Source organism: Gopherus flavomarginatus, chromosome 9, assembly GCF_025201925.1.
Source record: "Gopherus flavomarginatus isolate rGopFla2 chromosome 9, rGopFla2.mat.asm, whole genome shotgun sequence".
Lineage (NCBI taxonomy): Eukaryota > Metazoa > Chordata > Testudines > Testudinidae > Gopherus > Gopherus flavomarginatus.
Window position 1 is genome coordinate 30,559,506 of NC_066625.1, and position 22,057 is coordinate 30,581,562.

General features: G+C 46.2%; 1 protein-coding gene across 1 annotated transcript in view; it reads right to left on the reverse strand.

Moving 5' to 3' along the window:
- Positions 1 to 22,057, reverse strand: part of LOC127058528 (syntaxin-binding protein 4-like) — a 132,200-nt gene that overhangs the window by 33,959 nt on the left and 76,184 nt on the right. The window contains exons 6-11 of the mRNA XM_050968654.1: positions 15,179 to 15,264; positions 13,818 to 13,944; positions 5,140 to 5,281; positions 4,806 to 4,912; positions 4,165 to 4,318; positions 2,647 to 2,719 (exon numbers count right to left, since the gene is read on the reverse strand). Coding sequence (XP_050824611.1) covers positions 2,647 to 2,719; positions 4,165 to 4,318; positions 4,806 to 4,912; positions 5,140 to 5,281; positions 13,818 to 13,944; positions 15,179 to 15,264 — 689 coding nt within the window. The remainder of the gene's footprint in view (positions 1 to 2,646; positions 2,720 to 4,164; positions 4,319 to 4,805; positions 4,913 to 5,139; positions 5,282 to 13,817; positions 13,945 to 15,178; positions 15,265 to 22,057) is intronic.

Sequence of the window (22,057 nt, forward strand, 5' to 3'; positions counted from 1 at the left end):
CAGCCTACATTATATGATTTGTATGACTAACAGCCCGACTGAAAGAGGCGCTGGACAGAAAAAGAGCAGGAGACAGCCACTGCCCCAAAGAATTTACAGCCTAGACAGACAAAAGATGGGAGGGGGACACAAAGGAGAAGTGACTTGCCAAGGGTCACATAGCAGGTCATTAGCAGAGCTGGGAATAGAACCCAGGTTGCCTCACAGTCAAGGGCCCTGTCCACCAGACTACACTGCCCCACAGGTCTACTATGTAGATAAACTAACTAACAGCTGCCCCCCCATAGGCTGGCCTTGGCCCGTCCCTTCAGACTATCACCTTCAAGAGGAAATATGTTCTTGACAGCACGTCCTGAGGGTTAACAAAGCAGGTCTGGGGGGCTTACCAGTATGGGGAAGCATATTTCAGAGTGGAGGGCCCTTAATAGAGCTTCCTGCCTGCAGCTCTCTCTTGTTTCAACCAAGGGATCTCTTCTTGAACGCCAATGCAGAATGCAGCGGGGGAGTGGGAAAGAGTCTGTCATAAGCCTTGTCTGCACTAGGAGAAAGGTGGGGTTTCACCAGGTGGTAGCTAAAGCATGGTGACAATCACATAGTGAAAACTAGTGTGGCTAAGGCAGGGGTAGCTTTCACACAGTAGTTGGTTGAGGTAACCTGTAGGTTCCCCCTACACCTGGTCGCATGTGCAAACTGTCTTGCCCACACTAGGATGTTTTACCACATATTAGTTACCATGTGTTAGCTAGCATGGGGTAAATGCCCTACCTTTATCCTTGGTGGGGTGCACCCACTGTGTCAGAATAAAGTTTACGGTATCATGCTGAAGATTATCTATTGGGCCACTGAACTGTGTGTATCTCTGCAATTTCCACAGACTCCAACAAGAATAGTGAAGACTTACGTGAGGCCAGAATTCATCCCAGTGCATCCGTACCTGCCATCACATCACTGAGGGCAGTAATTCTTTTTATGAATTGCCCAAATGGCAGGAGAAGAGAGACGTTTATACTGATTAAGACTATTTCGCTATATCATCAATTCAAAGTATCAGGCTAATCAGGACCTCAGTTCCCAAAGAACATTACTCCATATGAATGTCTGTCTCAAAATAGTTTTTGTATTGCAGAGTAGTCTGACAGCATTAGCACTATTGTGCAGATGTAGAAATGGACAGGCAGCATGGCAGATAAGCATTTACTCCTTGGGGGAGAAGAACCATGAGCCCAACAGATCAGATGTGCTTCTGTAGATATTATTCATTATCTTTTTCTTATTAATCAAATACAAACATCCCTGAGCGTACAGTGTAGGGGCTCAAAATGCCTAAAGGAAAAAAAATTATTGAGCTGAGAATATGTTATTTAAGCCACAAATGCCTCAGGATCAGCCAGAGGGCTCAGTTTCTTCTTCCTCAAAATTTTCTACATCTTCAACTAATGCACAGTCTCCATGGGAGAAAATAGAGCATGTGCATTTTAGCATGTATCTGACACAAGCACGCAGAAATCACACTGGCCGGGGTTGGCACACGCACATTTGTAAACCCCAACTTTCATGCATGCCTTGGATTATTGGTGTGCTTAAGCTGAGTTTGCTGATTTTGGTGTTTGCTTGAAAATTGCCCTCAAGTGTTTAATGTGCAAACAGATGGAGCCACTTTGGGATTCAGAACTATACAAAGTGGGATCTTAAGTGGAAGAAATGTGTGTTTGTGTGTGCGCGCAAAAAATATGTTTGATGTGTGTGTGGAAAAAAATGTTTCCACTGAAATTTTTCAAAACTGGAAATGTTTCTAACCTGCTCTTATCTTAAATGGTAAATCTCAAGCATCAGCCAGAAGAGAAACCTGCAAGGAGGGATTCTTCTGTTCAAACCAAAGAAAAAAAAAAAAGAAAAAAAAAGTGAAAGCAAAAGGTATGTAGTGGTCTGTGAGCACAGAGGAAAATATAATTTGAAAGATGAATATTTTCCTACATGTGAAACTCAAATGCTGAGACAATTATGACAGACTTACAAAGCCTCTGTGTTCTCTCTCATGCTTTACAACTACCTCTTCATGGATCGCTGGTGGCAACTGATTTGGCTCAATGATCATGGAATCGTGTTCCCATTTGGGGCCATGCTGTGCTTTGTAAGCAACACTGATTTATCTATTTTTTAATAGCAATTCAGCTTCAAAGGGCCAGTCAGTCCCACCAGCAAGGCTGCCAATTAGCGCTGACTACAGTAAGGATATCCGGCCACTGGACTGATCCCAAAACTACATTGTACACAGCCTTTGAATAATAGCAGTGACACTCCATCACTACCAACCCAACACAGAACCAGTGACCTAGAGCTGAAAGGCTCTGTATCCCATTGCTAATCCCTTGAGATACTCAATCACCCCTGCAAAGACCTCTGCTCCCATAGACAAGCTGACATGGGGGTATCTAATGCCTACTGAATACAGCCCTACATTAATTATACTATTGCCTTTAATCAATCCTAATGGACTGGACCCTGTCATTACACTATTAAATTCCACCTACACTGCTGTGGGTATTTAAAGCTTCATTTCATTACTTCTGATACAGAGGACCTGTGAACTAGATACCTTCGCCACCTACACAAACAGAGGAGATTGCAAGAAAGCATGCCTCTTACCAGATATTGTGAGCTCTGGGGGGCAAATGTCTGGTGATGGAGAAGGCACAGGAAAGAGATTTTCTTGTCTGGTCTAAAAAACAAAACAAAATAGCACAGAGGACAAAATGCTGAGGCCAGTCTGCCAGTGTAAGTGAAAAGCAGAAGTAGGGGGAAGAGCTCAATAGGTCCCAGTTGCTCCCTAAGGAATCAGACTGAACCATCTCTTGCATGAAGCACCATGTGAATCTATTGTGCTAGAGAGAGAGCATGAACAACGATGATGAACCAATCAAGAGTCCTGTTTTGGAGTAAAAGGGGACTGTGTCAATAACAGTCCCAGAGACCCAGATCCTCAAAAGGTTTGTGCGCCTAAGTCCCATGTTCATTACTGTGGGATCTAAGAATCTCCCGGATGATTGCACACACAGGAGGCTAAACTGAAGTAACTTTACTGAGAGAAGTGGAATCACACCAAGGATGACCCAGTGTGTTGTAGCCACTGGGGTTTGTTAAATCCCTACATATCCAAGGCACCCATGGATTCTGAGGGAGTTTGGATTATCATAGTTGGGAGGGATAGCTCAGTGGTTTGAGCATGGGCCTACTAAGCCCAGGGTTGTGAGCTCAATCCTTGAGGGGGCCATTGAGGGATCTGGGGCAAAAATCTGTCTGGGGATTGGTCCTGCTTCAAGTAGGGGGTTAGACTAGATGACCTCCTGAGGTCCCTTCCAACCCTGCTATTCTATGATCTTAAGGGCTCCTCTAGTATTACCCAATGGACAAAAAGCAGAGCTATCTACAAGAACATGCTGGGATCAAATGCAGCAGGGACTCTCAACCTGGGGTCAGAGGGCTGCAATCAGAATATTAAATGGGAGAAGGGTCCCAGTTGGGTCTATGGTATGGAAAAGGGTAAGAAGTGCAGAAATACAACACAACCAAAGCTAGGAGGTTACATCCCAGATATTGGCAATGAATCAGTGCCCCATACACAGTGACGACAGTTTACAAGCTCCTTCTATAAGACTAGAGCTAGCCCTCACTGTAACCTTAACCACATGACTCATTGATTTTGATGGGAGCTGCATGGCCAAATCTCTTAGTCACCCCTAGCTTCAGGAAATACAGCATAGTGCTGTGCTTCATGAGGAACGAGTGCTGATGGTGCTGAATTTGATGGTTGTTGAATGTGGGCAGGTATTCACTGAGTTACCGTCACCAATTGCTTTTTTCACTTGTGACGTCTGAAAACAGGTTTGAACCAGGACTCTGGAGATGAAAACACATCTCAGCGACCTTCAAACACATCACTTCAATTGACTGATCCTTTGTCACCCCAAACCAGAAGAAACAATATCTCAGATGTAAAATACCCAACTCCATATGAGAGCAAACAGAGCCATACGAGTCCACACTGCTGACTTTCCAAGCAGCTAATCCGGAAAGATTATCACAGAGTCCCTAAAAACTGTAATCCAATCGGAGACGGAAATCATGGGGTCGGCCTCTGTGGTCTTATACTGAACTACAACGTACCTCAGGTGACCTCACATGGACTTTCAACCTGCAAGAGCTAAGACCATTCCCCATGGCCTTAGGAGGTGGCGATTGGATGCTGTTATGAACCGAGAGTCCGGGATGTAACCGTCCCCTTCCAGGAATAAAGGCCACTTCTGTGTTTCCCTCATGTCTGAAAATAACCAAGTTTTGTTAGTGCTTAAAAACTACACATGCTTAAGGTTTCATAACTTTCACAGGAATAGCTCTGTGGTCTTTCCTCTGAGCTAAGCTCATTAATTGCCTGTGTAACATGCAACAATATTAGAGCTGACTTCGTCAGACAGGATTCTTATGATAGCCCAAGTTCTGTTGCAGAACTTTGGGAAGGTCTGTGCGATGGAACACACTCATTGCAAAGCAAAACAAAGACTGACAGGTTGGGAAGGACTCCGGCCATTCCTGATTATGATGTGAGAAGCTTCATGTACTCAAGACCTCCTGAAGTATGAAGGTCTCCGGTATGGGAGGTTCTTCTTGCACCTTAAGCTTAGAACAATGTGCCGGTCTCCTACCTAACACTCAGCAGATGTCACAAGGTATGGCCTTTATTGACAATAATAGGAAACGCTTTTTGTACCCAAGGAACTTATTAGCCTGGGCTGCTTCTGCATGCCTACCTGAATTTGGTTTTTGCAAGTATTTTTCTGGCCTCTTCATATGTGCTGCCCACCAAAGAGTCTTTATTGATGGCAATTAGCTGATCACCAGGCCGGAGCCGCCCATCCTAAACAAGGGAGACATCTGTGCAGCATCAAGCTTTATCCACAAGGATTAGTGCATCAAAAAAAGAGAGACACTCTGCTCAAAGTATTCTCCTGCAATACACATCCTTATTACCCCACGCCATAGATTGTTCACCCATCCCAATAAGAGCTCCTTCCGAACAGCTAGAGCTTTCAGGAAAGACTCCTGTTTCATAGGTCACAGAAGTCCTCCATGCTGTTGACTTACTCTGTAACAGTCCCCTTCTGGCATAAGCTCTTGAACATAAATCATGGGACCCTCTGGCCTGTTAGATCCGCCACTGATCGTCAATCCCAACCCAGAGGATTTTGCTATGGAGATGCACTGAATCCCTGATTCAAGGGAGTAGCTGCAAGGAATAGAAGAGTTAGCAGAAGACACAACAGTGGTCTGTTTATTCTATATAGTCATTGAATACATCTGTAATTACACAGTAGAGTTCTAGCAAGTTAGCACCACTGCTGAATGAAAAGTTCTACATTTGGTTTTGTTCCTGAGTCTGCACTCTCCCTGTCCTTCTCAACCTCTTCTCCCTCTGCCTCCTCTTCTCCCCCACTCTACCTGAAAATGGGAGTGAAGAAAACACTTATCAAAACCATTCTGAACCTCAAGAATATGTTTGATTTGAGTTTAGGAGTAGAAACGGGTAAAGCTTCAGGTGCTTATAGGTTGGGGGGGCAGTATTTGCTACTTCTATGGGGATAAATGTTGTTACTGTTATTGTTGTTTATTTGTATTATAGTAGTCCTTAAGAACCCTAATTCGAGGACCAGGGCCCACTGTGATCAGCACTGTCCGGACAAGTAATGAAGAAGAGATTCCCTACCCCAAACAGCTTACAATCTTCATGGCAGGCAGCACACAATGGGTGGACGAAACAGATCAGTGGGGTGGCAGTGGGATGGCGGGGAGGCTAACAATAAAATGGAGTTAAGCAGGAAAGCCGAAGTCATAGCCAGTTACTTGCCTAATCAGTGCCAGGTGGGAATGATTTGTAGGCACGACAACAGAGGCAGGTTTGAGGGAGGGATTTAGCAGTGAATACTGTGGGTAGGTTGATAAATATTGCTAGGGAGTTTTCCCTATGCATGGGGGGCAGCATGGGACAAAGCGTGGAGGTGCTGGAGCAGCAGGAAAGGCTGCCATTACTGGAAGAGCAACAGCGGGCATCAACCACTTGATAAGGCCACTCATCCTTAGTAAATAAAGGTGGTAATTAACTGATTCTTTCTCTTCAAAGATAAAGTCTTGTAATCACATCCATATAATAACCTGTAAGCAATCTGTCATGTGAATGATCTTTTGTTTTCCCAGTAGCTCAAAATACAATACGACAACTATGTGATCTGTTGAACTATGCAATCACCACAAGAGATAACAACTTCTCCATACTTCTAAACAGCCCCATCCCTTTAAACTTGTGGCTGTGTTGTGGCGCAACACAGAATATTGCGAAGAGTGTGGGCGTGTCATATTTTTACAACAAAGGAAACGTCTAAAAGAAATCTTTTCAGGAAATAAAATGCCATAGAACATAGTGGTTAAAAAAAAAAAAGCACATCCATTGCACTATCTGGGAAGAGGTGAGGAAGAGAATAAACTATACAGTGCAGATGTTAGTCCTATTGTTTAGTGCACAGCTGGAAGATGTCCAGCTGCCAGGGTGATGAGTGAAGCATAAGAGCCTGTACAGAATAGAAGGAGTCACTACTTTGTAAGAGTCAAGATTATATCATAGTTGCACACGTGCTCATAGTCTCCAAGATCTGAGATTTAAAGTGGTCTGAATGCTGGAGTTTCTTATAGAAGATGGCTATTTCATTCCTGCCTACCCTCTTCTACATCCCCCAAGTGGAGATAGGGTGACCAGATAGCTAGTGTGAAAAATCAGGACATGGGATAATAGGCATCTATATAAGACAAAGCCCCATAAATGGGGACTGTCCCTATAAAATCAGGACATCTGGTCACCCTAAGTGGAAACTTGCAGAACTTTTGCTTTATCGGTCACTGAACACTGTTGTACTGGACACCTCCATCAAGTACATACATGAGTACCAAGCCAGGTCACCTCCTGTCTATGCTCTGTCGTAAACAGGGCTAATTGAGGAGTGAGGCGGCCTAGATGGCTGCCAAATAGATGAGCAGTTCTCTCCTCTGTATGGATGTCTCCAGGCATGAGTCCATGCCTGGAGACATGCCTGGAAGGGGATAGGTTTAGAAGATAAAATAAAAAAAGAGCAAGTTAAAAATCACTTAGAAAAGTTAGATGCCTGCAAGTCACCAGGGCTTGATTAAATGCATCCTAAAATACTCAAGGAGTTAATAGAGGAGGTATCTGAGCCTCTAGCTATTATTTTTGGAAAGTCATGGGAGACGGGAGAGATTCCAGAAGACTGGAAAAGGGCAAATATAGTGCCCATCTATAAAAAGGGAAATAAAAACAACCCAGGAAACTACAGACCAGTTAGTTTAACTTCTGCGCCAGGGAAGATAATGGAGCAAGTAATTAAAGAAATCATCTGCAAACACTTGGAAGGTAGTAAGGTGATAGGGAATAGCCAGCATGGATTTGTAAAGAACAAATCGTGTCAAACCAATCTGATAGCTGTCTTTGATAGGATAACGAGTCTTGTGGATAAGGGAGAAGCGGTGGATGTGGTATACCTAGACTTTAGTAAGGCATTTGATATGGTCTCGCATGATATCCTTTTCGATAAACTAGGCAAACACAATTTAGATGGGGCTACTATAAGGTGGGTGCATAACTGGCTGGATAACTGTACTCAGAGAGTAGTTATTAATGGCTCCCAATCCTGCTGGAAAGGTATAACAAGTGGGGTTCCGCAGGGGTCTGTTTTGGGACCAGCTCTGTTCAATATCTTCATCAACGACTTAGATGTTGGCATAGAAAGTACGCGTATTAAGTTTGCGGACGATACCAAACTGAGAGGGATTGCAACTGCTTTGGAGGACAGGATCAAAATTCAAAATGATCTGGACAAATTGGAGAAATGGTCTGAGATAAACCGGATGAAGTTTAATAAAGGCAAATGCAAAGTGCTCCAAAGTTAGGAAGGAACAATCAGTTTCACACATACAGAATGGGAGGAGACTGTCTAGGAAGGAGTATGGCAGAAAGAGATCTAGGAGTCATAGTGGACCACATGCTAAATATGAGTCAACAGTGTGATACTGTTGCAAAAAAAAGCAAACGTGATTCTGAGATGCATTAACCGGTGTGTTGTAAACACGACATGAGAAGTCATTCTTCCACTCTACCCTGCGCTGGTTAGGCCTCAACTGGAGTACTGTGTCCAGTTCTGGGCAGCACATTTCAAGAAAGATGTGGAGAAATTGGAGAGGGTCCAGAGAAGAGCAACAAGAATGATTAAAGGTCTTGAGAACATGACCTATGAAGGAAGGCTGAAAGAATTGGGTTTGTTTAGTTTGGAAAAGAGAAGACTGAGAGGGGACATGATAGCAGTTTTCAGGTATCTAAAAGGGTGCCATAAGGAGGAGGGAGAAAACTTGTTCACCTTAGCCTCTAATGATAGAACAAGAAGCAATGGGCTTAAACTGCAGCAAGGGAGATTTAGGCTGGACATTAGGAAAAAGTTCCTAACTGTCAGAGTAGTTAAACACTGGAATAAATTGCCTAGGGAGGTTGTGGAATCTCCATCTCTGGAGATATTTAAGAGTAGGTTAGATAAATGTCTATCAGGGATGGTCTAGACAGTATTTGGTCCTGCCATGAGGGCAAGGGACTGGACTCAATGACCTCTCGAGGTCCCTTCCAGTCCTAGAGTCTATGAATCTATGAATCTATGCAAGCAGCTTAAAGCCTTCTGTGCCAAATATTTGTCCTCTGCAAATCCCTAATAAAGAGCTGATATTGGGCACATTGTGGAGTTCACCTGCTAAGTGGATTTTCTGTGTCTGAACTAAGGGGCTGGTTTTCCTCTCATGGGGGTGGGTAGCCACTCCACTGACTTCATGGAAATTACCCCTGATTTACACTAGTGCAAGGAACAAAAGCAGCAGGCCCTAATCTGGGATGCCACAGTCTGAGGACCAACGTTAATGAAAACCTTGACAGTGCCAGTCACTCCTATAGGTGGAGCCGATAGCAGAGCCCTCCCTGCACGTAGCAGACCCTGGCTTTTGTATTTTACAAAATAGGAAGCTTGGAACTAAAACATATAGACACAACATAAAGTTGCCACACTCCATAGACATAAAAGGCCTGGTTCTCCATTCCCTAGCCCTTTGTGCAGCCATTTCCTCTCCCTCCCCCCAGCGCAGAGCAGGTGTGAAATGCTGCCAGGTCAGAAGGGTAGCACTGCCACTGATTTTGCACTGGTGGAAATGACTGCCCGAGGGGGAGGCAATGGATCACGAGGCCATGATCTGCAGAAAACAGCCATAACCTTGCAGGACATCTCCATCAAGGGCATGTTTGTAAAAGAAGTGCCATGTTGGCCTCTCAGACCTCTGTAAGCTTTGGGCTCTTCCTCACCTTTAAAGGGATGGAAATGGAGGACGTGCATTCTGTAGATCCCTACTGCCTATAGCACTGTAGGCTATGTTCTCTGAGGTGGTGGCTGTGCTCTGTGTTTGTACAATGGGGTCCTGGTCCATGACGGGGGTTCCTAGGTGCTACCGTAATACAAGTGATAAATAATAATATTAAAAACAACATAGAGTGCAACAGTATGAAAGACACTGAATGACTGCTTATCCATCCTGTGACGCTGCAGTCTATATGATTTTATAAAAATTTGACAATGAGTGAATATAATGTAACTGAAATATGCTTCATGCAAAAGGTCTCTTGTAAGGTATCATTACAAAGCTTATTGTCTCCTGAGTGTGGTCATTCTATTTGTATAAAAGTATCACTCTTGTATCTGAAACTAGAAATATAAAATATAACTCTGAGGGCCTGTTGTAATTATGCAAAGTGTGGGCCATTAATGGTGGTTTGAAATCTTAATGGCTCCCATCAACAGGACAATTGACTGGATGAGTCTGTTTGCAGGCAGGCCTTCCTGAGAGTCAGGCTTGGAGGAATGAAGGCTTGGGGTCTTACAGTGACATGTGATGTCACATGAACTGGAATCCATCTTTAACCTGGTGCTTTTCCAGGGGGGTGGGGGGCGGGTGGAAACCCAGAGGGACAAAGGATTCCCGCCTTATGCAAAAGATATATAAATGAGTGGAACAGAACAGAGAAGGAGCCATCATGAAGAATCCCCTAGCTACTACCTGAGCTGGAACGAGAGCTGTACCAGGGGGAAGAATTCTGCCCAGGCCTGGAAGGTGTCCAGTCTGAGGAAAAAACTTACTGAAGCATCTCTGAGGGTGAGATTATCTGTATTCAGTTTGATTAGACATAGATTTGCGCATTTTATTTTATTTTGCTTGGTGACTTACGTTGTTCTGTCTGTTACTACTTGGAACCACTTAAATCCTAATTTCTCTATTTAATAAAATCACTTTTGACTTATTAATGAACTCAGAGTATGTATTAATACCTGGGGAAGCAAACAACTGTGCATATCTCTCTATCAGTGTTATAGAAGGAGAACAATTTATGAGTTTGCCCTGCATAAGCTTTATTTGGGTTTAGACCCCATGGGGAGTTGGGTATCTGAGTGTTAAAAACAAACACACGTCTGTGAGCTGCTTTCAGGTAAACCTGCAGCTTTGGGGCAAATAATTCAGACCCTGGGTCTTTGTTGGAGCAGATGGGAGTGTCTGGCTCAGCAAGACAGGGTGCTGGAGTCCTGAGCTGGCAGGGAAAACAAGAGCAGAGGTAGTCTTGGCACATCAGTTGGCAGCTCCCAGGGGGGTTTCTGTGATCTAACCCATCACACATCCTCCAGTACATGAGCAGAGACAGTCAATGTATCCAAAGACAACACTGGGGCCTGATCTGCACTAGAAAATTAAGTTGGTTAACTCTGTCGGTCAGTGGTGTGAAAAATCCATGCCCCTGAGCAATGTGCTTAAACTGTCCTAAGTCCCCGTGTACACAACGCTAGGTGGACTGCCTCTGGGGGAGGTGGATTACCTACACCAATGGGAGAACCCTCCCATCCCAGTAGGTAGCGTCTACGCTGAAGTGCTGCAGTGGCACAGCTGTGCTCCTGGAGCGTTCTAAGCGTAGACAAGCCCTGGATATTAGAGGATAGTTTTAATGAGAAAGAGGGAGAAAGATAAAGTGACTATCGATCTGGGGTTCTCCAATTTTGAGGAGCCCAAGTTGAGACCTCTTTAAAGGGTCTGATTTTTAGAAGGCGGGAGCACTGCACTTTATGAAAATCAGGCCCTTAAAGGTGTCTCAGGTTGTGCCCCCCAAACCACTAGACCCCTTTGAGAGCCAAGGTGGGTGAGGTAATATCTTTTATTGGCCCAACTTCTGTTGGTGAGAGAGACAAGCTTTCAAGCCACACAGAGCTCTTCTTCAGGTCTGTGTAGCTTACCCACCTTTTCTCTCTAATATCCTGGGACCAACATGGCTACAGCTACACTGCAATCAGGGCCGGCTCCAGGCCACAGCACACCAAGCCCGTGCTTGGGGCGGCACGCCGCGGGGGGCACTCTGCCGGTTGCTGGGAGGGCGGCAGGCAGCTCCGGTGAAGTTGCTGCAGGTGTGGCTGCGGACGGTCCACTGCTCCCGCGGCTCCGGTGGACCTCCCGCAGAAACACCTGCAGCAGCTCCACTGGAGCCGCGAGACCAGCTGACCGTCTGCAGAAACGCCTGCGGGAGGTCCATCGGAGCCGCGGGACAGGCAAGCGGCAGAGCGCCCCCCGCGGCGTGCCACCGTGCTTGGGGCGGCGAAATTGCTAGAGCCGGCCCTGACTGCAATGGGGCCCTCTCAGGGCTTTGCTACACTTGCAGGTGTGCAGTGCTGGGAGTTAAAGCTGTCTGCATACAGCTGTGCAGGGAAAGCGCTGGAGTGTGGCCACACTGACAGCTACCAGCGCTGCAGTGTGGCCACATTTGCAGTGGTGTTGAGAGTGGTGCATTATGGGCAGCTATCTCACAGAGCACCTCATCCCATTTTGGCACCATTTTGGCGCTGTGGGTTGTGTGAAGAGGGCGGAGGATGCGGGTCATTCTGCTTCCTGTCCCAACACCTCGTGATGCATCGCTTCACATCCCAGCAATCCCTGTTTTTCCATCCACCTTTGGCCCTATCTTGACTGTCTCAACGGTTTCTGTGCAGCACGATTTCTGAGGGAAATGGAGCCCGAACTGCTGAGGAGTATGCTGACGAATCTCACCAGCACATCACGTTTGGCAGTTGAGCTATTCCTTAAGATACAAAATGACGAGGAGTCTGACGATGATAGCGAGTTGCCTGACGCGTACGACGCTAAATTGCTTCTGGCATTCACGGAAATGCTCAGCACCGTGGAACGTCGCTTTTGGGCTCGGGAAACAAGCACTGAGTGGTGGGATCACATCGTCATGGAAGTCTGGGATGACGTGCAGTGGCTGCAGAACTTTCGGATGAGAAAAGCCACTTTCATGGGACTGTGTGCTGAGCTCTCCCCCCACCCTGCGGCACAAGGACACGAGATCGAGAGCTGCCCTGATGGTGGAGAAGCGGGTGGCTACTGCAATCTGGAAGCTGGCAACTCCAGACAGCTACCGATCCTCGGATTGGCGGTGGGGTCACCCCCAAGTATCGCACCCAGCTCTTTGTAGAAACGGCAGGTCGTGGAGGCAGCACCAGAGCAGTGATTTCCCTCATGGGCTTTGCAGTAGGCACTCCGCAGCTCCTTCACTTTAACCCTGCACTGCAGCGCATCCCGGTCATGGCCCCTTTCCAGCATGGCCCTTGATACCTGCCCAAAAGTATTGTAATTCCTACAGCTGGAGCGCAGCTGGGACTGCGCAGCTTCCTCCTCCCAAACACTGATGAGGTCTAGCAACTCGCCATTGCTCCATGCCGGGGCTCATTTGGCACGTGGAGGCATGGTCACCTGGAAAGATTCACTGATTGCACTCCACACCTGGCTGAGCAAACAGGAAGGGGATTTTTAAAATTCCTGGGGCATTTAAAGGGCGGGTCACCTGAGGCCAGGGCAGTAGAGTTCAAACTGATGAGCAGAGTGGCTGAACAGGCATTCTGGGATACCTCCGGAGGCCAATAACAGCGCTTTTGGTGGCCACACTGGCGGAGCAGCGCTGCAGTCGTTACTCCCCAGGCCGAGGCGGAGTACAGCCAGCGCTGTAGCCAGGGAGATACAGCGCTGTCCATGTGCCTTGCAAGTGTGGACAATGAGTGAGTTGCAGCGCTGTAAAGCCACCACCAGCGCTGCAACTCTCCAGTGTAGCCAAGCCCTCAGGGTCTATAAGCACTTCAGCAATACAAATAATATTCTAGAAACAGACAGAGAAGCCTGCAGACTTTATGAGTTGATGCCTGTGTAACTTAGAGCTGGTTTCCCCGTCCCATTAATATTTTTGAGAGTTTTAAATTTCTTACCATTCAAAATTGGGACAAAAAGTCCAAATTTCAAAAAAAATCATAAATCAGAGTACCAAAAAGTTTTTGGTTTGGGTCAACTGAAACATGTAATTTCAAAATTTTTCAATTTGATTTCTACCTTTTTTCTTTTTAAGAAACTCTAAAAATCTAAATTGCTTAAATTTCACACTGAAAAGTCATTTTGAACTGGGAAACAGAATTTTTCATTTAGAAAGTGGCCAAAAAATACTTTTTGACAACTTCAGAGTTTTCCAACATATTTTTCCAGCATTGTGAGATTGATTGGTTTTGCTGTCAACAAATCAGAATTTTCCAAGGAAAAAAAATTTAATTGAAAAATTCCTAAAGAGCTCTAGTGTTGAGTAATATGGTACATACTGCGAGATTGAGTGTGGGGAATGTGCCGAGTTTCCAATGATTGGGCCATGAGAATTTGCAGGGCTCAGCAGCAGAGGACTCTGGGAACGTGACGAAGACCCCGAGGATGTACTTTCCAAATATCTACCTAAAAAACAAAATAAGACAGTTCAAATAATGAAAGCATTTTCCCCCCTTACTCTTCCCAGCTGTCCCTGCTACACAGTCAAGAATTAAAACACCTTTCATGGTTTTTTACCTGGAGGCAGAAATACCTACCATTGACGTTAATGATATCAGTATATTTCTAAACTAATTAACAGAGTTTTACCTTCTCACCACAAATTCCAACCTGTGATGGTGGTAATTAATGACAAATACCACCATGTTACAGTGTCACATGCTTCTTCCCAAAAAGAAGCAGTGGAGTGATCCAGCAAGCAAACCACTGAACTAGTAGCCAGGAGACCTGGGTTCTAGTCTGACCTCTGCCACTGACTTCTTGTGTTGGTCACTGAATGAACAAGCCACGTCACTGCTCTTGCCTCAGTTTCACCAGGTGTAAAATGGGGATAGTGGTACTCACCCTCTTTCTAAAACACTTTGAGGTCCACTGTTGAAAATTGCTTTACAAGAACTAGACATGATTATAAGTTACTAGCACAATATTTTCCTTAGTTGTTGCACATTGAAGGTGGAGTTAAGGGAGCTGGAGAAGTGTTAGATACCAACTAATCCTCCCTTGGACTCTTCAGCTTGGAAGGACTCTTCAGCTTGGAAAAGAGGAGACTAAGAGGGGATTCGATCGAGGTATATAAAATCATGAGTGATGTGGAGAAAGTGGATAAGGAAAAGTTATTTACTTATTCCCATAATACAAGAACTAGGAGACACCAAATGAAATTAATGGGCAGCAGGTTTAAAACAAATAAAAGGAAGTTCTTCACACAATACACAGTCAACTTGTGGAACTCCTTACCTGAGGAGGTTGTGAAGGCAAGGACTAGAACAGCGTTTAAAAGAGAACTGGATAAATTCATGGTGGTTAAGTCCATTAATGGCTATTAGCCAGGATGGGTAAGGAATGGTGTCCCTAGCCTCTGTGTGTCAGAGTGTGGAGATGGGTGGCAGGAGAGAGATCACTTGATCATTGCCTGTTAGGTTCACTCCCTCTGAGGCACCTGGCATTGGCCACTGTCGGTAGACAGATACTGGGCTAGATGGACCTTTGGGCTGACCCGGTACGGCCGTTCTTATGTTATGTTCTTGTTTCACTCAAGGAAGTTCTCTCTCTCTCTCTCTCTTAGTATCCATGACTGGGCTGACATTTTCTGCAGCCAAGATGCAGTTAAGTATTCAGCGCCCAGAGGGTCAATACTCACTGCCGCCGTGGTGAACAGGAGAACTCCGTGCCGATTCTGTGTTGCTATGAGATCCAAACTTTTCCAGCAGCTCAGAGAACTCTCTCCTGAAAGACAAGGCCAAGCAGATTCACTTAGTTTCTCAATACACTTCTGCATGGATTTACAATGCAAACAATGCCTATGTTTATTCCATACTAACCAGTTTGTGGGATTAATTCTCTCGAGCACTGGAGCTCAGCTTAGCGCAGGGTGAGGCATTAGGGAACCAGATACAGCTCACAGGTAGTCCCAATGTAAATCAGAGCAGTTTCCAAGCAACTCAAGCTTGTGCCGCTGATTTAGAGTCCATAATCAAACTCACACCAGTAGAAGATTCTTTTGGTAAAGCAGAACTTTTGCATGCCCCATACTGTGTGTTAGGGGCAGAGGCCAGGTGCAGCGCAGATGCATCAGCAGCAAATTCCCTACATAGGGGGAATTCTCTGCTTGGCATTTGCAGCTGAATTATGGTCCCTTCTATGCCCCTTTTCATCCCACAGTCTTCAAGCACTTCATGAATGTTGATAAAGCATCATGACATCCCTCTCAGGTATTACTCATGCAGTAACACATACTGGTAAATTGAAGCGCAAAGTAGTTGTGTAATTTGTCCATTGTGAGGGACGAGGCTAGAACCCATGAGTCCTGGCACCCAGCCCTGGGCTTTAACCATTCGGTCAGAATGCCTCTTGTAGACTAGCCCAGGATAATTTCATCTCCAACCATCAGCCTAATTTGACATACAAGTTGAATACTGACTATTAAGGGGAGTTGCAACTAAGCCAAAATAACTTTTTTTTAATACACATTGGCCATCTGTGGGTTTTTTCATAATAGTCAAAGAAATGCAAATAACTGTCAAATATGCCAGCTCAAACTGTGAAATTATCATCCTTGGAACTGTGGCTATATTACATGTTTTAAAATCACCCCCCTTGACTACCCTGCTGTAATTCATACATAGAGAGGAGGAAGCTTAAAGCCAACAATTTAATTTAAAAGAACAAGTTGTGAGCACAGGGCCGGCACAAGGATAGTTTGCGCCCTAGGCAAAATTTCCACCTTGCGCCACCCCCTCCCAGCATCGCTTATTAAAAACTTTCAAAAATGAATACTGCATAATGTGGCATAGAATTAATACATGTTCAGCTTGAACATTTATTAATTTAATTATTTAGTCTATATATTTAATGAAAATAAATGAATAACCCGACAGCACTGACACTGTTATTGTTTTCACTTTGAAAACCATAGCATGGATCTTAAAATAAATCACACACATTACACATAATACACTGTCACAGAGTAACACATCATCATTCAGAATTTATTTTTCTGCGGAGAAGGGAAGCAGACCAGGTTTGTTCAGTGGGGGTTCGGGTTTGGCTGGGGAGGGGAAAGGAAGCAGACCGGGTTGAGTCAGTGGCGTATTGGGTTTGGTGGGGAGGCAAAGCAGACCGAGTCAGTGGGGGTTCGGGCTTGATGGGGAAGGGAAGCAGACTGGGTTCGGTCAGTGGGGGTTCGGGTTTGGCCGGGGAGGGGAAGGGAAGCAGACTGGATTCAGTCAGTGATGGTTCAAGTTTAGCTGGGAGGAGAGGGAAGCAGACCGGGTTGAGTCAGTGGGGGTTCGGCTTTGGCTGGGGAGGCGAAAGGAAGCAGACTGGGTTGAGTCAGTGGCGTATTGGGTTTGGTGGGGAAGCAAAGCAGACCGAGTCAGTGGGCGTTCGGGCTTGATGGGGAAGGAAGCAGACCGGGTTGAGTCAGTGGGGGTTCGGCTTTGGCTAGGGAGTGCAAGGGGAGCAGTCCGCAGACCAGGTTCAGTCACTGGGAGGATCGGGTTTGGCTGGGGAGTGCAAGGGGAGCAGACCGGGTTCGGTCACTGGGAGGATCGGGTTTGGCTGGGGTAGGGAAGGGAAGCAGATCGAGTCAGTGGGGTATCAGGTTAGGTGGAGAAGGCAAGCAGACCGGGTTCAGTCACTGGGAGGATCGGGTTTGGCTGGGGAGTGCAAGGGGAGCAGACCGGGTTCAGTCACTGGGAGGATCGGGTTTGGCTGGGGAGTGCAAGGGGAGCAGACTGGGTTCAGTCACTGGGAGGATCGGGTTTGGCTGGGGTAGGGAAGGGAAGCAGATCGAGTCAGTGGGTATCAGGTTAGGTGGAGAAGGCAAGCAGACCGGGTTCAGTCACTGGGAGGATCGGGTTTGGCTGGGGAGTGCAAGGGGAGCAGACTGGGTTCAGTCACTGGGAGGATCGGGTTTGGCTGGGGAGGGGAAGGGGAGCAGACCAGGTTTGAGTGTGGAGGGGGACGGCGGGCGGGGTAGGATTAAAAGAGCCACAAGGTAAAATGGGCACTCTCCTCTCCAGTCCCTGGCATGCAGTAGCAGCGGGCCAAGTGCACTTGCAACAGGGCAACGGGAGCGTGTGGATCTGCTTTGCCTTCACGAGTCCGTCCTGTGCCCAGGCTGGGGAGTTGAATGCTGGGCTCTTGCTCCAGCAGGGGGGTGAGGGGCAGGCAGGACTGTGAAGGCAGAAAGTTTGCGGCCCTGTCATAGCATTCTTTCTCAAATCTGAACCTTAGAGTCCAGGAATGAGATACTAGCATGAATTTCCCTAAGCTTAATTACCAGCTTAGATCTGACAGGCTGCCTCCACCCAAAAATATAGTGTTTTGGGGCACTCTGACCTCCCCAACCTTCCCTGGGGACCCCAAGAACCCAGATCCCTTGGGTTCTTAAAACAAGGAGAAATAAACCATTCCCCCACCTTCCCCCTCTCAGAACTTCCCTCCCTGGGCTATCCTGAGATACTGATCTAACCTCTTAAATCACCATTCAGAGAAGCATCTCCCTTCCCTTCCACAAAGAGGCAAACAGATTCAAGGAAAACAGAGAGAGATTTTATCTCTCCCCCTCCCGTCTCCCCACCCATCCTGGTGAATTATCCCAATCCCCTGGGATAAAACAAGGGAAACAGAGAAAAAACAATCAATCAGGTTCTCTAAAAAGAAATCTTTTAATAAAAGAAAGGAAAAAGTAAAGAATTATCTCTGTAACTTCAAGATGTCAATATACAGGGTCCTATAGCTTACAGATACCAGAAAGAGACTTTCCCCTCAGTACCAATACAAATCAAAATATTCCCAGCAACTACACATATAAAAGTTAACCAGCCAGATCCACAATTGCAAATAGAGTAAAACAATTAAAAAGCCTAAACCGCCTGGTTTTTACCTTCTATTTGAAAAGAAACTTAGAGAGCCTGTAGTAATGTCTGGTCTCTCTCAGACCCTCCGAGAGAAAAAAAAGAACAAAGAACTCACACCCAAACTTCCCTCCACCCGAATTTAAAAGTATCTTGTCTTCTGATTGGTCTTCTGGTCAGGTGTCCAGTTTCCTGCTTGTAACCCTTTACAGGTACAAGAGACATTAACCCTTAACACTCTGTTTATGACAGGCCCTCACGCCAAATCAGGGTTGGGAGGGTAGAAAGCTGGGGCGCAGGGAGGTGGGTTAAAGTGGCTTAGCTGCCCATCCACGCAAGAGAGCCAGCAGAGCTGCCAGCTGCGGCCTCCCTCCCTTCTCTCCCCAGGGACCAGAGTCTCTGCCCTGGAAAACCTGCAGCCCGCTCTCTGAGGAGCATGCCAAGTGCAAGCTGGCCCCGCTTGCACCACAGTGGCAGCATAGCTCAGCCCCAGCGGGGGATCTTACACTTCCCACCGCAAGCTGCTCCACTCTCCTTCTGGCTGCTGCTGTGCAATCTGCAAGACAGAGGAGCTAGTACTGTAATAATGTACCCACCAACACAGCAATCTGTACAATTATCAATTCACAATCAAATGACTTGGCTGGCTTTCTAAATGGCAGGAGTCGGAGAGCAATTCACTGGGAGTGTGATTCTTATCACCTCCCTATAGTCTGCGATCTAATCAAAGGACTTCCCTAATCACTGGCTATCTAAATGGCAGGAGAGCAATTCATTGGGAGCATGGTTCTTATCTACATCCTCCCTACAGTCTGTGATCTGCAGCCTGCGTCTTGATTGCTATCTGGTTCTATTTTTAGGCACCACTTTTCAGCGCCCCCCAAATCTCAGCGCCTTAGGCAGCCACCTAGTTTGCCTAGTGCTTGCACTGGCCTTGTGTGAGCATGATACAGATGGTGGGTAACACTTAGGGATTACAGACAGAGCATTAGAATGTGGGGGCCAAAATGCTATGGGATGGGACTCTTCCATTCAGTTTTGGGCGCCAAGTTCTTTACCTGCCTATAGTAATAAATGTAGTGAATCCTATTTGTTATGCTCATGGCATACAAACAGCGAAGTGAAATAAACAACATAAGATACTCTTGACAGGAGGTTGCAGTTTAACTGCTTTATTTTTTAGAATTCAGAACGATAACCCAAAAGCAGAGAGAGACAAAACAGGCTGCTCCCTGAAACAGAGAGGCCCAACTCACCTCACCTTATTCTAGACTACAGAGCCCCATAGCCTAAAAGCAGGACCAGGAATACCCCTCCCCGCCTTAAAAGGATAGCTTGCAAGTCTAACACAGTCTTCAAATGCCACATCGCTCATCAAGCATCAGAAAAATATTCATTTTTTTAAAAATTCTCCTACCGCAGTTGCTGTTGGCTCAAGCTCCTCTTTTTGATCACTAGTGAGAAAGGCCAATGCAACAGGGGGGAAACCAGAACCTATTCCACAAATGGCTCTAAGAGTGACATAGGTTTTTAAATGGGAGGATTCGATACCAGGGGAGGAGGTGAAGTGAGACACAACAGAGGGAGAAATGTGAAGAAAATCAGAGGTGACTTGGACCCAAATATCTCCAGACTTTAGGGGAGTTCTAGCTCAGATCTGGATCACACACTGTGGCTTGTACTCACTTCTAAAGAAAATAAATACGGACAATGGTGGGGAAAAAGGAGTAGGCCTGTTATTCTCCTTTCCTCTCCTTGCCTCTTTCTCCACCAATGGTATCCCTTCAGCCTGCATAGCTCAGACAGGAGTCTGTTGGTGAGCATCTGGTACTTATGTTGCTGCTGAGGTGTGACGGAATGGATACTTGTCATCAAGTAAGGTGGCATTCCACTCCCCTCTTTCATATTAGAGGCACCAGGGTGCTGCCCAAAGCGGACCAGAGGCTAGTCCCTTTTGAGTCCATCAATGGCACCTGTAATTGTCTAGAGCAGTTGTAACAGAGTAATTGGAAGCTCAGGCTATACTCCTGGTAAGTGCTGGCCTGGGAACTGAGATATCAAGCCCAGGAAAGCAGAGCTCTTCATGAGGCCAACCCCAGAGAGGTGACAAGCGCACACATCAAGGCAAGTTGATGGGAAAGATACATAGCAGCTGATGATAGAACAGCATTTTCTCAGGCGGTGGCTCCTTACAACACAGCAGCTATCAGAGGGAGCATCAATTTCCATCAACTCTGTTGGTACAAATCTCACTTTAATATCATTTCCAGTAAAACCCTTCATCTTCCCATCGCTCGCTCATAATCCCGTATCACTGCTGAGTTATGCCGCGACAAAGGCCAGACTGCAGCTGAGACTCTGTGAGCCTTCCATTCACTGTCTCCTCCTTTTCCTGGGCAGGACGCTTCACTCCTCCTTTAGCTCGCTCCTTTACTGCATGGACTAGCAACCCCAGGGCATACCCACGACCCCAACAGGCTTGTGCACAGGCAGCTAGCTTACGCTGAAGCCCATACTACCACGTCTTCACTGCTCTTGTCCCCACACTGGATAGGTTAAAGCTAACGAGCTACAGTCAGACCTTGGTTTGCTGTGTAGGTGTACCCATTGTCTCTCCCGTCCCATGCCTAACTCCACAGCCTAGTGCAGCTAGAGCTACAGGTTTCCTGTGATTTGGGGTTGTTGCATTTAAAGCATTCCCATTCTGAACTATCTCAACCTCAGCAGTAACATGGCTGTCACAGGGGAGCTGGTCGTGTAAGTAGATCAGGCCTAGCTCCCCTGTGTCAGAGCAGGTGGGCCCAACTAAGCCAATTAAAAAAGGTAGGGCTACATGTGGGGCTAAAAAGTCTTGTTAGAGGGTAGACTATGTCTTGGGAGAGGAACCACAGAGGAATGGAGCTAAGTCTGGTGGTGGTTCCCTGGAACAAGGGCCCAGCTGTTCAGGGAGGTAGACCTCAGTATGGGGTCCCAAAAGGGGAGCAGGGCTGGCTCTGAGAAGGGAGCTGGCTGGAACAGGGAAGCTGCAAGAAGCAGGATTACCAGAGACCCCTGGGAGATGAGGCTGAAACCCTAGGACAAAGGGTCAGCTAAGGAGCTGATTTTGTCAGCTGCTTACATTTGGACAAATAAAGCAGACCGAGGACGGCAATGAGTGCTTGCGAAGCTGGGGAGACACGCTGCCAGGTCACAGTGGCCTTGTACACGACTATCGTTACCAATTTGGAACTGGCCAAGTCAGGACATTGGCGCTAAGGCTGGCTCAATGCAATTCCCCATTAGATTTGGGAAAATCACTGCAACTGTGAGCAAATGGTCGGATCTTTACGAAAAATTTCTGAAGTCATGTGAGTTTTTACTCAAGAGAGACCATCTTTCAGTGAAAACCAGCAAATGGGCTGCTTTCTTTTGTTCCTGTTTTTTTTAAGTTTCCAGCTTTGACACTTCAAAATGTTATTCTGATGAAGAAGAGTTCAAGAGGGAAGAAGAGAAAGTGAAACAGGTGAACTCTCAAAACTGCATTTGTTGCAGTGCAAAAATCCTATGTGAGAAATGGTGCAAAGCCTTTAAAACCTCTCAAAATAAACAATGGGAGATTCTTCCCTTATAGACTCATAGACTCATAGGTCAGAAGGGACCAATATGATCATCTAGTCTGA